Source organism: Macrotis lagotis, chromosome 2 (genome assembly GCF_037893015.1).
Source record: "Macrotis lagotis isolate mMagLag1 chromosome 2, bilby.v1.9.chrom.fasta, whole genome shotgun sequence".
Taxonomy (NCBI): domain Eukaryota; kingdom Metazoa; phylum Chordata; class Mammalia; order Peramelemorphia; family Peramelidae; genus Macrotis; species Macrotis lagotis.
This window is the reverse complement of record NC_133659.1, coordinates 193,287,207-193,305,187: the sequence shown is the minus strand read 5'-3', so window position 1 is coordinate 193,305,187 and position 17,981 is coordinate 193,287,207. Positions and strand designations below refer to the sequence as shown.

At 39.4% G+C, this 17,981-nt stretch overlaps 1 protein-coding gene and 1 pseudogene across 2 annotated transcripts in view; both read right to left on the bottom strand.

The window, feature by feature from the left end:
* LOC141513908 (beta-1,4 N-acetylgalactosaminyltransferase 2-like) overlaps nucleotides 1-17,981 on the bottom strand; it is a 78,283-nt gene that overhangs the window by 33,108 nt on the left and 27,194 nt on the right. For both annotated transcript variants that reach the window (XM_074224210.1, XM_074224211.1), the window contains 3 exons: nucleotides 11,002-11,039; nucleotides 10,517-10,697; nucleotides 9,904-9,990 (listed from right to left, as the gene is read on the bottom strand). In XM_074224210.1, the coding sequence (XP_074080311.1) occupies nucleotides 9,904-9,990; nucleotides 10,517-10,697; nucleotides 11,002-11,039 (306 nt within the window). The remainder of the gene's footprint in view (nucleotides 1-9,903; nucleotides 9,991-10,516; nucleotides 10,698-11,001; nucleotides 11,040-17,981) is intronic.
* LOC141511374 (cofilin-1 pseudogene) lies at nucleotides 13,715-14,208 on the bottom strand (annotated as a pseudogene).

Below are 17,981 nucleotides of genomic sequence, written 5' to 3'. Positions count from 1 at the left end.
ATGCCATACATTGATGTAAATTGGATATATTATAAGAGTAAACATAAGAATAAACATAAACCCCTCCCCTCCCCAAGAAGATGAGAAACCTCACGAATAGAGAGAGAAAGAGAAAAAATTGTACTTCAGTCTGTGTTCAGATTTCAATGACTCTGTCTCTGGGGTGAGATGCTTTCTTTATCATAAGTCCACCAGAGAAGTTGCTTCAATATTTTTCCCACAGTTGCTATTACCATCTGTACTTCCACTCTATTTCTCCCCACTCTCATTTATTCTATTCCCTCTTTCCTTTCATCTTGGTCCTGTCCAAAAGTGTGTTGAATCTGAGTACCTGCTCCCTCAGTCTTCCCCCTATTCTATCATCTATCCCCCCCTTTCCTCCCCCCATTCCCCCTTATCCTATCCCTTTCTTCTTATTTTTCTCTAGGGTAAGAGAGATTTCCTCACCCTATTAAGTGTGTATGTTATTTCCTCTCTGAGCCATTTCTGATGAGAATGAAGGCTCACTCACCCTTGCCTTCCCCCTTTCCACTCCATTGAAAAAGTTTTCTCTTGACTTTTATGTGAAATTTCTTAGCTTCTTCTTCATCTCCTTTTCCTTCCTCCCAGTACTTTCCTTTATCACCCATTGACTCCATCTTTTTACTATATTATACCATTATATTCCGCTCCTTCCTGTGTCCTGTCTATATATATGCTCCTTCTAACATTTCTTATAAGACAGTTCATATGAGTTATCAGTATCTTCTTCCTATGCAGGAATACAAACAGTTCAATATCATTAAGTTTCTCATAGTTAGTCCTTCTCATCTATGGTTCACCAGAGTCCTGTATTTAGAGATCACATTTTCTGTTCAGCTCTGGTTGTTTCAATAGGAAAGTTTGAAAGTCCCCTGTTTCATTGAAAGCCCATCTTTTCCCCTGAAAGAGAATGTTCAGTTTTTCTCAGTTGTAAACCAAGATCTTTTGCCTTCTGGAATATCATATGCCAATCCCTAAGAGCCCTTAATGTAGATGCTGCTAGATCCTGTGTAATCTTGACTGTGGAACCTCAGTAGTGGAATTGCTTGTTTCTGGAAGCTTTTAGAATTTTCTCTTTGATTTGGGAGTTTTGGAATTTGACTATAATATTCCTGGAAATTTTTCTTTTGGAATCTCTTTCAGGAGGTGACAGATAGATTCTCTCAATTTCTATTTTACCCTCAGCTTCTAGGGTTTCAGGGCAATTTTGCTGTATTATTTCTTGAAAAATGAAGTCTAGGCTCTTCTCTTGGTCATGGCTTTCAGATAGCCCAATAATTTTTAGATTATTTCTCTGGATCTGTTTTTGAGGTTGGTTGTTTTTCCAATGAGATATTTCACATTTTTTGGCTTTTTTTCTAAGTTTGTAAGTTTTATTTCTTCCTGCTTTCTTGCAAAGTCATCAGCTTCCTTTAGTTCCATTTTGCATTTGAAGGAGTTATTTTCTTCAAAGAGCTTTTTTTATCTCCTTTTCCAGCTGGCCAGTTCTGCTTTTTAAAGTATTCTCATTTGCCTTTTGTTTTGCTTTTTCCATTAGGCCTACACTATTTTTAACATATTATTTTCTTCAATTTTTTTGTATATCTTTCACCAAGCTTTTGATTTGGTTTTCATGATTTTTCTGCACCACTCTCATTTCTACTCCCAATATTTCCTCCACCTCCCTTAATTGCTTTTCAAAGTCTTTTTTGAGCTCATCCATAGTCTGAGCCCATTTTCTATTTCTCTTGGAGGTTTTGGATATGGAAGCTTTGATTTTGTCATCATCTGAGTATATGTTTTGATCTTCCATGGGACTAAAGTAATTCTGTATGGTCAGAGCCTTCTTTTTTCTGTTGTTTGCCAATTTCCTCAGCTCAAGACTAATTTACAGCACTTCCAAGGCTTTGGGTTTTTTTTTGGGGGGAGACACCCCCACTGGGACCTTTATTCTTCCAAGGTCTCATGCTGTCTTTCCTGTGCTTTGATATGTAGATGGTCTCCATACTTCCCTCTGCCCTTGGGCTATAAGGAGGGATCCAGCTTGGTTATTTAATATGGAAGCCCAAACTGCAATATCTGAGTATAGGTAAACAGCAGAGTCCTACCCCAGGGAGAGCAGAGAAATCTCTGCAGACTTCCCTTACCATCTCTGGGGGTGCAGGCTACTTTCTCCAGATTCTCACTGCAGATTCTGCGGCCTGTGCTCCTCATTCCATACTCATTCTGGTGGAACAGAGTTCTCTCACAGCCCCTTCAAACTGGTGCTGGTGATCTCTGGGTTAGACTGGGCTGGACTGAGCTGTGGCCATGGCCTCGGCTTTTTTCCCAACCCCTGGTTCTGGTGAAACACACCTTTCCTGCGGAACTTCTAAGTTATCTTGGACTGGGAAAATGTATCACTCAGTCTTTTTGTGGGTTCTGCTCCTCAATTTTTGGCTAGAGCCATCCTTTGCTTGTGTTTTTAGAGTTTTATATCCTTATCCTTTAAGTTCAATCTTTTCAATTAGATTCAGCCCTTTAATTATTTTAAGAGAAGTAAAGTTCTCAAGAATTGGGAGTGTTGTATCTTCCCTTTTAGGGTTGTATATAATTCTATGGTCTTGAGTAACATTTTTTTGTTTTGTTTTGTTTTTACCATCTCCTTTTCATTTACCTTTTTATGCAACTCTTGAGTAGTGTATTTGGTGATTGAATTTTCTGTTCAGTTCTGATCTTTGTGACAGGAAATTCTAGAAGTTCTCTATTTTGCTGAATATCCATCTTTCCCCTAACAGTATATGCTAAATTTTGCATTCTGGGTTGAAATCCCAGGTCCTTTGCTCTCCAGTATACATTATTCCATGTCTTCTGATCCTTCAATATTATGGCAGATAGGTTCTATGTGAGTCTGATTGTGTTTCCTTTCTATGTGAATTGTTTTCTTTCTGTTGCTTGCGATATTCTCTCTTTTATTTGAGAGTTCTGGAATTTGGCTATTACAGTCATTGGAGTTTTTATCTTGGAGTTTCTTTCTGGAGGGGTTCTGTGGATTGCTTCAATGGTTATATCGTAATCTTGTTCTGGTAGATTTGGACAGTTTTCCCTTATAATTTCCTGCATGATGTTTATCAGGTTCTTTTGTTGGTACAGGCTTTCTGGTAGTCTGACAATTTGTAGATTGTCTCTTCTGGATCTATTTTCCAGGTCATTTGTTTTCCCCTTACATTTTTACTTTACATTTTCTTCAATTTTTTTTCAGCCTTTTTATTCTGTTTGATGGAATCTTGTAGACTTGTAGATTCATTGATTTCCTCTTTGTTCAATTCTAATTTTTAGGGTTTTATTTTCTTCAATTAGCTTTTGTGTTTCCTTTTCCAGTTGGCTATTTTTATGTTTAATGAGATGATTTCTTTGGTTAATTTTTCATAATTTTCCTGCATGACTCTTGCTTCTTTTTTCCATTTTCTTCTTCCTCTCTTCTTTGGTTTTCAAATTCTTTTTCAAGCTCTTCAATGAACTTTTATATTTGAGTCCAATTTATAGGCTATTTTGATACTTCCCCTGTGGGTGATTTTTTTCACTAATTTCTTCTTCAGACATGGCATTGCTGTCATTTTTATCTATAAAATAGTTTTCTATAATGAATGCTCTTTTAGCTTTTCTGCTCATTTTAGTTGTTTTAGCTCTGTTCCTGGGGTATAGGAAGTATAGATCCAATTTTTTTTGTTGGGGCTGGGGTCTAATCCCTGGCTTGTTATTGGCCAAGATGTTGCTTATACAGTCCAGGCCTTGCCTTTGCAGAGGTTTGTTTCCTCCTTATGTTCAGGTTCTGACTTAGCAGTGGTTTGTTCCTGACCCAATCCTGTCTTTTACCCTGGTGTTCCCAGGTTTCAGACTTTGTTGGGGTTGGGATCCTCCTGGCTGGCTTGCTATCTTGCTGCCTGGACCTCTGCTGTTACCAAGCTGTTGGGACCTGAATTGCTCTGTGGCTAAAAGCCTCCTGCTGGCTTTCCAGCTCTCCTGACTCCTGAACTTTACTTCTCCTTTACCCCCAAAGAAATAGACCTTCACTGAAGATCCTCCATGATGTCTACAATTAAAAACTTCTTTGAATCCTCCCCTTTTCTTGTTGGTATCTATAGCTTGGATGTCATAATAGAGGCTTATCTTTGGTAGGGAAAAGCTCCAGAAGTCCTTTCATACTTGTTTTTCCACCCATTGTTGTAGATATTTTATTTGCATCTCTGCTTTGTTATGCTTGTTGTATTTATGCTCATTGTTTTACATTTGTTATTAGTATATTAGGTTATGTTTTTACCATGTTCTTCCCAACAATGGCTCAGAAAACATTTTCTACAGTGCTGAATTCAAGTTCAAAGTGATCCAGTTTGCAAAAGTGAATAGAAATCATGCTGCTGAATATCAGTTAGATCCTCCTCTAACTGAAAAAACAATCTGAGACTGACTCCAGGAAGAAAAAACTCTACTGAAAATGCCATGGCAAAAGAAGACCATGAGAGGTAAGTCTGCAAAATGATCTGATTTAGAGAAGGAATTGAAGAGATGAATTGAAGAGCAGAGGGCCATTGGAATTCCTGTGTCCACAAAGATGGTTCATCAGGAGGCAAAGAAAAATTGCTGATGAAAAAAGAAGTTGCTGATTTCTTTTTGTTTGTTTGTTTTCAAGGCAGTGGGGTTAAGTGACTTGCCCAGAGTCACAGAGCTAGGCAATTATTAAGTGTCTGAGGCCAGATTTGAACTCAGGTTCTTCTGACTCCAGGGCTGCTGCTCCATCCACTGTGCCACCTAGCCACCCCAAAGTTGCTGATTTCAAAGGACACAATTGATGCTTCAGTTTCATGAAACAGAATGGACTAAGCATGTGTCCAATTAAGGACATTCACAGAGCAAAAGCACTAAGATGAAAACTTTCTGAAGAAGATCACCCTTTAGATGATGTTTGAAGGAAGCCAGGAGGTAGAGCTGAGGAGGGGGAGAGTTTCAGGGATGTACAGTCAATGAAAATGCTGGGAGTAGGGGCAGTTAGGTAGTACTGTGGTTAGAGCACCGGCCCTGGAGTCAGGAGGACCTGAGTTCAAATCTGGCCTCAGACACTTAATAATTGCCTGTGTGACCCTGGGCAAGTCACTAAACCCCATAACTTTGCAAAAAAAAAGAAAGAAAGAAAATGCTTGGAGTCCAGAGATGGAGTGTGGGGTTTGAGAACCATCAAAGTCAGTGTCACTAGACAGCAGAATCTATACAGTCAGGTAAGGTGTAAGAAGACAGAAAGATAGGAAACAGTTGAGTTATGATGTGTTTTTAAAAACCAAACAGAAGGGGCGGCTAGGTGGAGCAGTAGATAGAGCACTAGCCTTGGAGTCAGGAGTACCTGAGTTCAAATCCAGCCTCAGACACTTAATAATTACCTAGCTGTGTGGCCTTGGGCAAGCCACTTAACCCCATTGCCTAGCAAAAACTTTAAAAAAAAAACAAACAGAAGATTTTACTTTTGATTCTGGAGATAAATAGGGAGTCATTAGGAAGATTCAGTCAATTGCTAAGTGAAGGTTGGACTGGATGAGTAAGACCTTTTGGTTGTACTGCTGGTTTTGATTAATATTCCCTGTGGTGATGAGTATATTAAAAATGCTATGATCTGAAAATGAAATACATCAATAATGCTTTAAAAATGAATAAATGAATGAATGAAGGAGGTCAAGTGTTGCTATTAAGATACCCAGGAAAAAGAAAGCAAAACACTGCTTTCTTAATTGAATAAATTGGGGAAAGATCATATGATCAGTTCAAGAACACTTCCTGGAACCCCCCAGAATAATCTATCAATATTCTTGCACCCTTGACTGGACCTCAATCAATCAACAAAGATTTGCTGAGCAATTAGTAAATTCTAGGCACTTTCTTAAGTGCTGGAGTTACAAATAGAAATAAAACCTAGCCCCTGTTCTCAAAAAGCTTACATCCTAATGAGGGAGGTGACTTGAACATAAATTGGTACATTTAAGATAAATGCAGAGTAGATGGAAAGTATCTCAGAGGGGAATGCTTCACCACAGGTTGGGCACAAAGAGTTCATTTAAACATTTGGGGTGGATTCTCTAAATTTGTTTATCTTATGTTTCTTTTGAGATTTTTTGCTAATAGAGCATAGCATCTCTGATGAGGGCATATCATGCTAGTAATCTCTCTTGTCAGGCAATCAATTCCAAAGTTCTTAAGAGACACCTTGAGAGTATCCTTGTATCACTTTTCCTGACAATCATGTGAGTACTTCATAAAATAGTATTTTAGGTAAAAGCATATTTGGTATTTGAATAAAGTGGACAGTCCATCCGTTGTGCTCTCTGTAGTAGAATTTGAATGCTTAGCAGTTTAGCTTGAGAAAAGACCTAAGTGTCTGGTAACTTATCCTTCCAGGTGATTTTTCAGAATCTTCATAAGATAATTTAAATGGAATTAAAGCTTTCCTGGCATGATATTGGTATCTACCAAGATTAGCACAACAGCTCTTCAATTTGGTAGTCAATCAAATACCTTTTCTCTCCCATAGCTTCCTTTGGAGCCTCTTATGTGTAGGTCCCTCCCTGGAAGTAAACTGCCATGTTAATTCAAAACTTCTTGTAACTGAGGGTTACCTATATGGATGGTGTGGTGCTGCCTGATGGAATATCTGTGTTTTCTTGGTATTAACTGTTAGGCCAAAATTAGCACAAGTAGCAGAGAATAAGTTCATACTTTGCAGCATCTCAGTTTTAGAGACTGTTTTGAATGCACAATCTTCTAAGAAAAATCATACATCAGTACTCCCTCCACTTTTGTCATGGCTTGTGGCCTTTTCAAGTTCAGTGTGGGAGCTGACCTACCATGTTCATCCTCATTGAAAGTGTTTGCCAACATGGTTGAAAATATCTTGTTAAAAATGAGAGCAAGCCCACAGGTTTGTTTCACTCCACTGGTGACTGGGAAAGAGGGAGAGCATTTCTATTAACCTGAACAAGCACACCATCATGAAATTGACATACAACACAGGTGAACTTCTCTGGATCTATGATATCACTGATCCTCTTTGAAGGACAAACAACAAAAACTCACATTGTTTCTCAGAAGTACAAATACCAGAATGTCAGTCAGTTCTCAAACATCTATTTCAATAGGGAAGGATCAGGTTGCAGAAAGGGCAAACAAATGAGTTTCTATATCCTAAGGATAATGGGGACACCAGCATTGGTGTGGCAAATGAATGGATGAGATGGGGATAAGCTCTGATATAGTACCATTGTATTATATATAGTCTGAATGAGAGGTGATAAAGTCCTGACCTAGCCTGTATATGAGAGATATACATTCTTTCAAGGATGTAGGGGTGGGTATGAGGTATATTCCTTCAAAATTTTGCCATTAGAGATGAGGCTCAGTTCTGTCTCACTTGCAGTCTCTTTATTGCATGTCCCTGTTTTGAGCAACCCAAATGTCAAGATTGAGGCAATAGGTCTTGCTAGAACTTAAACTGCTATAGTTAATACTGCCAGAGTAGTAGTACAATTTCTCATAGAATATCTAGAGGGTTTCTCTAATTATAACACTAACAACTCTCCGGTTACCCCAAGCACTAGAATTTGGTGTCTTAAATGCTCACACAATCCCTCCCACAGAAATGTGAACTCCTTGATGGCAGAGGAAAAAGTATCAGTTCAAGGGAGGATTTAGAGGTAGAAGGAATCCTAGAGATCATATATTCCTGTTCACAGATTGTTGTTTTTGAAAAGAATCAATGGGGGCAGCTAGGTGGTGCAGTGGCTAGAGCACTGGCGCTGGAGTCAGGAGAAACTGAGTTCAAGTTCAAATCTGACCTCAGACACTTAACAATTTCCTACCTGTGTGACCTTGGGCAAGTCACTTAACCCCATTGCCTTGCAAAAAAAGAAAAAAGAAAAGAATCAATGACATCAAAAGGGTGATGTCTTGACTTGCAAGTGAATTGGATTTAAGTGAGCATAGTTCTGCAGAGTCATCAACTTCACTCTCTCCTCCAGAATCATTGGAGTACAGTTGCAAAACCAAACAACATACAAAAAAAAGTCTGACATCTTATGCAGGACCCCAAATTCATGAGTCCCCATTTCTGCAAAGCAGCAAGGGAAGGAGGTACCTTCTCTTATCTCTTCTTTGGGGCCAAGTTTGATCATTACAATTCTGCTGCTTCCAATCAGTTCATATGCCTTTCTATGTATGTCTATACTTTTTAAATGCTATTTTTCCCAATTATATGCAAAGATAGTTTTCAATATTCATCTTTTTATAAGTTTCTGAGTTCCATATTTTTTCTATTTCCCTCCCTTCCTTCCTATGAGAGCAAGTAATCTGATCTAGGTTATACACATCCAATTTAACATATTTCCGTATTAGAAATGTTGTAAAAGAAGAATCCAAACTAAAGAGAAAAAAGCTTGAGGAAGAAAAAAAACCCCATAAAACAAGTTTTAAGAAGTGAAAATAGTATGCTTTGGTCTGCAATTAGACTCCATAGTTTAATCTGTGTATGTGGTTGACATTTTCCATCACAAATGGCACAGTAATAATTCATTACATGAATGTGCTATAGTTTTGCTACCATAGGGTATTGTTATAAATATTTAGTGTATTTGGGTCCTTACTTTTTGTCAATGACCTTATTGGGAGAATATATCTAACCATGAAATTCTGGAGTGATTGCTTTCCAGGATAGTTGTATCAAAACACAGTTCTCATATCAATGCATTTGTGTGCCTGTCTTTCCACAACTCCTCCAATACTGACTATTCCTATCTTTTGTCATTTATACCAATTGCTGTGGTGAAGTGACATTCCAGAGTGGTTTTAATATGAAATTCTCCTTATAAGTGATTGGCAGCATTCTTTTACATGATTTTTAACAATATAAAAGTCTTTTGAGAAATGCTTTTTCTCTACTTTGACCATTTATCTATTTGGAAAAGCCTATAACTTTTTAATTCTTGGTGGCCTTTTTTGGTTCTCATGTTCCTTGATCTGACTACCCCATCTCATAGATACTTTTCATTTGGTTTTTGCAACTGCTCTGTGCTGATTGCCCCCTTGCCTTTCTGATCATTCCTCATTCTTCTTTGCTGAATAATAACAACAAAAACAACAATAATCACTTCACACATGCTAACTCATTTGATCCCCACCACAACTGCAGGAAGTATATACTCTTATTTTTACAGATAAGGAAATAAAAGCACAGAAATTCTTTGACTCACCCAGGGTCAAAGAGCTAGCAAAATTCTGAGTTAGGTTTTGGACTCCGGTTTTCTTGACTCCAGTTCCACTGTCTACTTAAGCCATCCATCTTCTTCCTCCCCCCCAAAAACTGGGTAACCTTCAATCTTATACTCTTTCCTGGGTCCCTTTTTCTATAATCTTTCCCCTTCTATAACCTTTCCCCTTCATGTACTCTATTCTAAGATGGACTACTAAGTGTTCTTGGAATGCTCTCTTTCTAACTTCTGTCCTTCAGATTTCTTCCTTATAATTTTTCAAAATTCAGTCAAATGACACCTCATTCTAGGGACTTTGCTTGACTGGCCCATATGTTATTTTTTTTTCTTCAAACAGACCTACAGCACTTTGTTTAGCTCTCCTGTGTTACCTTTATTCCCCTTTATTCATATCCTATGTTGACTGTAAGCTCCTTGGTACTTTTTTGCTTTTGTAATCTCCACTATCTAGCAGAGTAGATTAATAGATCAATAAATAATACATGAAATAATAAAACTGAAGATGAGTAGCAACCTGTAAATGAGTTTAGATATTTAAACTACATGATCTAGAATATTTCCACACCATTTCTGGGGTGCCATTCTACATATCTCCAAGGAGTTAAATGGACATAGGACTTACCTGGTCCAGGGTCAAATAACTTGGGGATGCGGGGCTGGTTGATTTTCACAGGAAACTTAGCCACTGAGCTCCCAAACTCAATACTCACTGAAAGGAGAAAGAGGAGGTCAGTGTAAGATCCCTTTCTTTAGCCTTGGGGAGCAGCATCCTACTCTATCTCAGGGAAGTCTGATTGATAAGGGAAGAAAAGATATGAAGAATGAGCCCATGTTTGAGATTCAAGACTCCTGACTTCATTTTGCCAGCAGTTTGTCTTATGATCTTGAGAGGATGGCTTAACCTTATAGGTCTCTGTTTCATTCCGTATACAGATCATGACAGAATTCATCTCATGGCAAAAAAGATGATGTAAGAAAGCTCTCCTTCCCCTTCAGCAGGTATTAGGAGATATCATTCTTCCTTCTCTCTAGAGTTTGACTTGTGAGCACTGTGCCTTGTGGACAGCATAAAGTGGGAAAAGCCACCTGTACAACAGGTGGAACATGTCTTGCTAGCCAAAGAAAAATCATTCCCTCTCTCTGCCTACATATTTCCTCAAGGAGAGTCTTTGAGAGAGTCCTAATGGTGGCTTTTCTTTTCTGAAGAGTCCTGGGATCAAATGATGGGTTCTCACCAATGTCCACAGCTCCTGACTGGTAGATAGTGCTGGTATATGTCACATGCTTCAGGATGAAATTCAGGTGATTTTGGGAAACTGTCAATATAGTCAGCTGCTTCTGTCCTCTACCCAGCACCTCCTCATCTTTGGTGTCAGCAAGAGTATTTAGGGTCCCTAATAAGGCCTTCAAGGTAACCTGGGGGTGAGATAAACCAACAGTGAATTTGATTATTGTATAACCTCCTTTCAAAGAGATGGGCAAATCCCCAGGATATTCTTGTAATGGGATCTGAAGGCGTGGACCTGGAAATATAGATACATAATGTCTTCTGAATCCTGAAGGCCACTTGGTTCATATCTGAGTAGACAACTTGTAATTTGGCTTTCTTTAGCCCTGAGATAGTGAGAAGATAATAAAAAAGAACATGAGATGAAGACAAGGGACAAAGAGATGAAAGGGTTTGGTGCTATAGGATGTGGGGAGGGATAATGATACTGACCTTGTACAATGGTACTTCTGTGCCATCAAACTGTAGGCCTTGGAAACAGAGAAGAGGAGACAGAGACATCAGAACAAGTACTGTGGGTTCTTCAGACCTAGTTCAACTTATAGTTAGATGGTGTGGTACTGAAGGACACTTAGGCTCAAGCACTTCTCTGATTGTCCATAGAATTTCTCATTCTTTGAACATATCCTGTGCTCCCCATACTTTTGCTCAATCCATTCCCCTTCAATCTGGAATGTCCTTACCATGTCAAGGAATATAAAAATCCTGCTCATCTTCCAAGACTCCTCCCTCCTCCACCCCTTAAACACCACAGATTTTGGTATAGAATGGAAGGAAAAATTACTTTGTATGGAAAAGAAAGAGAAAGTATCCCTGTGAAGCTTGGAGTCCCAGCAGCTGTATAAAAGTAGTTTAGTTTGAAGGAGAATGAATTGCTAAAACAAGTGTGGAGACTACTGCATCCCAACTTGTGCACTAAGATCAAAAGAGATACTGTACTAGATCTTACTGTCCTTGCAGGAAGAAATACAAACATCTGGTACTGAGATGATAGGGTCCTATATTAAATGTAAAATTCTGTATTATGCTTAAATACTAAGTTTCTAAATTCCCTGTCATTACTATAGAGGAAAAAGAGTATAGGGTTTTGGTTGAGATTCAAAAGGACTTTGAATTTGGGTATGGGGATAGGAGGTGGGGAGAAGGTTACATGGAGAGTGGGGGTGGGGAGGGTGAATCATTGATATGTTTGTAGGCAATAATGAAAGGAGGAAGTGTTTCCTTTCTTAACAGGGAGAAATAATTATGAATCTAAAGGGAATGTGACAAGAGTAAAGGAGATTTCTAGGCAAAATGCTATGAGAAACTGAAGGAGGAAGAAATTACCTTCAACTTAGAGAAAAGGGAAGCCTTATGGAAGAGATGGTGCCTGAGAAGATTCCTGGAAGACAGGAGGGACTCGTCAGGTAGAAATGGAGAGGAATTCATTGCAGACATGAAAGAGAGTGTAAGAAGAGACCTGGAGAAGGCAAGAAAAGAATAGGAGAGAAGGATGAGGTCAGAACAAGAAGCAGGAACGGTTCATGGTTCACTTTATCTTCAGTGTAGAGTACATGAATGGAGAGATAGTATGAAATAAGGCTGAAAAGGTCTGTTGGATTTTATCCCCAAATGCCAGATTAGGAAGCAGTGGGATGGGAGGGATAGAAATGTTAACTATTTTAGGCAATGAAAGGCACCCAAAACTTTTATTGAAAGTTTCTGAGTTGAAAAGAGAAAATTATACAGGGAACACTTGTAAGGACAGATTAGATGGTAGGTAGGCAGATAATTTAATAGGTTATTATAATATGCTAAGCAAGAGGAGTTGAAATCCTAAACTAAGATGGTTAAATAGGAATGGAAATGACAGGATGGATTTGAGAGTTATTTCAGGGGTAGACCTGACAGCACCAAAACACTGATTGGATATGGGAAAGGGAGAAGAGAAAGATAAGAGGCAAAAATGACTCAAAGATTATGAGCCTAGGTTGAATAAAATCATAAAAAAAAGAAAATTGATTAATATTAGAGAGGATGAAGGAAAACTGGGACACTGATGTACTATTGTTGCAATTGTGAACTTTTCTAACCATTCTGGAGAACAATTTGGAACTATTCCAAAAGGGCAATAAAATCCAAAAAGGTCAATAAACATGCCAAAAAGGCATACCCTTTGATCCAGCAACCCCACTACTAAGTCTATACCTCAAAGAGATTACAAGAAAGGGGAAAAGACCCACATGTACAAAAATATTTGTAGCAGTTCTTTTTGTAGGGGCAAAGAATTGGAAATTGGAAAAATGGCTAAACAAATTATAATATATAAATGTGATGGAGTACTATTGTTCTGAAAGAAATCATGGACAGCTGGACTTCAAAAAATTCTGGGAAGACTTGCATACTGAGTGAAGTAGGCAGAACCAGGAGAACACTGTACACATTAACAGCAACATTGTGAGATGAGCAACTATGATGGCTGCAACTCCTCTCAGCAGTTCTGTAATCAAGGACAATTCAAGAAGACCTGTTATGGAGAATGCCATCTATGACCAGAAAGAGAACTGTGGAGTCTGAATGTAGAGCAAAGTATACTATATTCACTTTTTTTTGTTGTTGTTGCAGCTCACCTTTTATTTTATTTGTCCTTTTTTAAAAATTGAACTTTCTTTTTTACTGGTGCTGTAACTTTCCTTTTACTGGCCACATGAGTTACTTGGGGGTGGGGTGGGGTGGTGGTGAGGAGAGCCGGCTGTGTAGGGGAGGAGGGGGGTCTCCACAACATTCCATTTATACACAAAACTAACAACAAGCACAAAGCCACTATTGCGGTTAGAAGTTGGCAGCACCGGGGAAGGGGAAAAACCTGGGGATGTCAGTTAAAAAAAATACTGGAGAATACTGGCCTTCCCCCCATCTGGGAGTCCGGGAGGTGCTTGGTCTGCTACAACTCATGAGGAATGAGAAGAACCAATACGGTTTGGGAAGGCCAGGGCCATCGGGTGAAGTGGGGGAGGTCAGGGGTCGGGGCGGTTTGGCAAACGGGTGAAGGGATTTGCCCTGCCCCTGCAAGGATCCCCCCCAGCCCCTCGGGTCTGGCAGGCCGGGGGCAGCCTGCTCCCCCACCGGGCTCGGGCGGCCTCGGGGCCCCAGCAGGAGAGCCGGAGGTGGGAGACTCACAAGGGCTTCCCCTCCAAGGAGATCACGGCATTGCCCCCCAGCTTCTCGGCCAGGGTCAGCGATCCTTCACCTCCTCTTAACAGTTGGCTTGTAACTCGTGTTTGATTCCTGTCAGTTTCTTCTTGATGGCGTCCTTGGAGCTCGCGTACATCATTTTGCTCTTGATGGGGGCACACTCGGGAGCGCAGAAGATGAAAACCAGGTCCTCCTTCTTGCTCTCCTTGGTCTCGTAGGTGGTGTCGTAGAGGGCGTAGCGGCAAGTCCTTGTCCGGCAGCATCTTGACGAAGGTGGGTGGTGTAGGGGTCGCCCACGGTCTGGCCCACGTCGCCCACCAGGATCTCCTTGCCCTCCTGCAGCACGATGTTCTTCTTGTCCTCGCTCAGGCAGAACAGCACCGCCTTCTTGCGCTTCTTCACCTCCTCGGGGGTCGACGACTTGCGCACCTTCATGTTGAACACCTTGATCACCCCGTCCGAGACAGCCACCGGGAGGGAGCGAGCGAGGGAGGGAGGGTGAGGGTGGAACGAGGGCCACAGGAGAGGAAGGGAGCCGCTGCTCCGCCGCCGCCACCGCCTGGAGCCGACTGAACCTATATTCACTTTTTTAAACTTCTTTTATATTTTTTCTTTCTTCCTCATTCTTTCCCCCCTTAGTTCTGGTTCTTATTTCACAGCATGGCTAATATGATGATATGTTCAACACAACTATACATGTACAACCTGTACTGGATTGCTCCCTGTCATGGGAGCATTGGGAAGGGAAGGGAGGGTGTGTGGTAGAAAAATGTGAAATCTCAAAAGCTTGCAAAAGGATGAATATTGAAAATTATTTTTGCATGTAATTGGAAAAAATAAAACAAAAAATTAAAATGTAGGGAGAGAGAAAAAATGAAGATAGAAGAGAAATGGAAGACTACTTTTAAAGATTTCTTTTTTTTTAATTAAAGTTAAGGATTAAAGGCAAAAAAAAAAAGATTGTGAGCCTGAGTGAATATCAGAATGTTGATGTCCTTTGGGACTTTAGTTTCCTTATCTTTATGGAATGGGAGGGACTTAGGGATATTTTAGCAAAAAAAAAAACCCGAAAACTATAGATCTATAGAGAGATCAAAAGATAAAGAAGAAAGTTTTCAGATTTAAAAAAATGGACATTCCCCAAATGCTGTATAAGGTTGAACATCTTAATTGCTTAGGAAGAAATCAAGAAGACAATGAACTGCCTCCAGGACATAGACTACATCTCAATTTTCTCTAGCCTCTCATCTACATAAGATTTCCAAAGGAGCATGGGTGGTAAAAAATACTCATCACCTTAAGGAAACATGGAGTCACAGAAGTAAAAAGTTTTTGATAAGGAAGAATTACAGAGCAAAACCAATGCCCTCATTTCTTGTCTAGAAGTGATTTTAACAATCCCACAACTTGGGATATGAGTGAGTTCAAAGGAAGGATTTTTTCCCTAGCTTTAAGGTAAGAACCATTGCTTTAGCTGAAAAAACAAAAACAAAAAATATTTTTGCTGTGCTCCAGTTGAAAGTGTATAATACAAAAAAAAAAAAAGAAAGTGTATAATACTCCTGTCTAGGATAGTGCAGTGGATAGAGCACTGGTACTGGAGCCAAATAGACCTGTAGCTCAAATCCATCCTCAGAATTTATTATCTATGAACCTGGGCAAGTCACTTAACCCTGTTTACCTCAGTTACCTCATCTGTAAAATGAATTGGAGAAGGAAATGGCAAAACACTTCAGGATCTCCGCCAAGAAAACCTCAAATGGGGTCATGAAGAGTCAAACACAACTAAAAAGGACTGAACAACAATGTACCAAGCAATATTTTTAAGTGCTTTTTCACAAACAAACCTCATATTACTGTTGAGAAAACTGAAGGAAAAGAAGTTAAGTGACTTGCTATGGATCAGAGGACTAGAAAATGTCAGGGGTCAGATTTGAGCTCAGGTCTTTCTGATTTCAGGCTCACTGTTCTATCCAATGCAGAACCTGCTGAATCTAGGACATGGAAAAGAGTTGAACAACATGAAAAGGCATGAACAGATTGCAAAATAAACCTAATAGGATGGGGACTGTGTGCTTTTTTATGACATTACAGATCCTTTGACATATCTATATCTATCATCTATTTATCTATAGATATACCTATATAGATATATAGATAGATAGATTGATTGATTGATTGATTGATTGATAGATATATCTATATATAACATTAGTGGCATTGGTTCCCCTGAGTTGTGGGGAACAATGATCTTTGCTTTTATGAGGGGTGCAAGAGGTAGGGTAGAGTAGGCAAGAGAGGGAGAGAGGAGAGTTCTGCTCCCTTTGAACTCTCTTTGAGTTTTGAAGCACATTTCAGGAGTTTCTGACTTCTAGCTTCAGGAGATAAGAAAGCCAAGTGGATGAAGGGAGAAAAAAATTTGGGAAACAAGCTAACATGATAGAAGCCATCTGCCTTTATCATGCTCTTCTCCCCAGCTAGCTACACTAGTGACTTTAGGGGAGTATCTTCTTTTGAGTAAGATCTGGATAGATCTCTCTAGGTTTATGTACTTTATATATTTCATTCTTTATGGTGTATTTTCTTATGTATACTTTCTATGATTTTTGGTTTTTTATCAACTTGGATAAATGTGTTGCATTATTATTTGATCTGTGTGTTCATTGTGGAACTAGTATTTGGTGTGGAGGAAATCAAGTCTTGGATTTAAAGATTGGGTCTTTCTTTCCCCATTTAGAACTAATGATCAGGAGCAGCTAAGTAGCACAGTGGATAGGGCCCTGGAGTCAGGAGGACCTGAGTTCAAATCCAGCCTCACTTAATAATTGCCTAGCCGTGTGACCTTGGGCAAGTCACTTTTAACCCTATTGCCTTAAATAATTTTTTTAAAAAAAGAACTAATGATCAGCAGGAGAATCAAGATGGTGGAGTTGGACCAAGAACTAACACAAACTCTCCCAATTTTCCATCCAAACTACTTCAAAATAATGCCTCAAATCAAATTCTGGAGTGGCAGAACCCCCAAAAGTTTGGGTGAAATGATATTCCAGCCTAAAACAGCTTAGGGAGTTGGCAGTATTTGGTCTGGAGTGCAGTGTAGGCTGTAGTTTGGTCTTGGAGTTAGTTGCATTAGCATCATCAATAGAGTGAAGAGTTCTCAGCCAACTGATGGTAAAAAAAAAGTCAAACAACTAGTCAGAGCGTAGAGGGGACCCATTGCTGATGCTGAGTTCAGGACCCTGATGCATTGCCCATAAACAGTTCTGAGTCACAGTTCCAAATAGAAGAGCATTACTTATACATGTGACTACAAAAGAATTCTCAGTTCTAAGGCAATTCAGCAGGGGACCTGGTTACAGGTTCAAAAGAACTACTAACACTTGTGACTACAAGGGAACGAAGTCCCTTCCTGGGTAAAGTCTAGAGAACAGACAAGGAAATCAGGACCTACACCTCTCCTTCAATCATACCACCTTGGAAGTACTGAAAAGTCAGAGATCCCCAGAACTAATTCTGAAAAAAGCTGAAGCTTGAGACAGTGCTTCTTTCATTCCTGGAAAAGATGAGCAAATGACTACAAAAAAAGAACCAGACCATAAAGATTTACTACAATGGCAGGGAAGAACAAGACAAAAACTTCCAAAGAAAACAAAGATGTCAAAACAGCTATAAGAGAAGCCTCAAAGAAAAAAATAAGAATTAGACACAATGTCCAATAAAAATTTCTGGAAGAGCTCAAAAAGGAGTTTAAAAATCAATTAAGAAATGTCAGGAAAAAATTGGGAAAAGAAATCAGAATGGTGCAAGATCATGAGAAAAGAGTCAACACAAAAAAATACTGAAGAAAATAATTTTTTATAGGTTTTTGCAAGGCAAAGGGGGTTAAGTGGCTTGCCCAAGGCCACATGGCTAGGTAATTATTAAGTGTCTGAGACCATATTTGAACCCAGGTACTCCTGACTCCAAGGCTGGTGCTTTATCCACTACGTCACCTACCTGCCCCTTCTCAGGAATATTATAACCACATTCCAGAGTCCTCTGGTCAAGAAGAAAATATTGCAAGCAGATAAAAAAGAAATAATTCAGTCAGGATCACACAAGATTTAGTAACTTTCACATTAAAACAATTAGAGGACATGGAAAAGGAGTTAGGATTACAATCAAGACTAGTTTACCCAGAAAAACTGAATATAATTTTTGGTGGGGTAGGGGGAGGGAATGAATATATTATGAAAGAA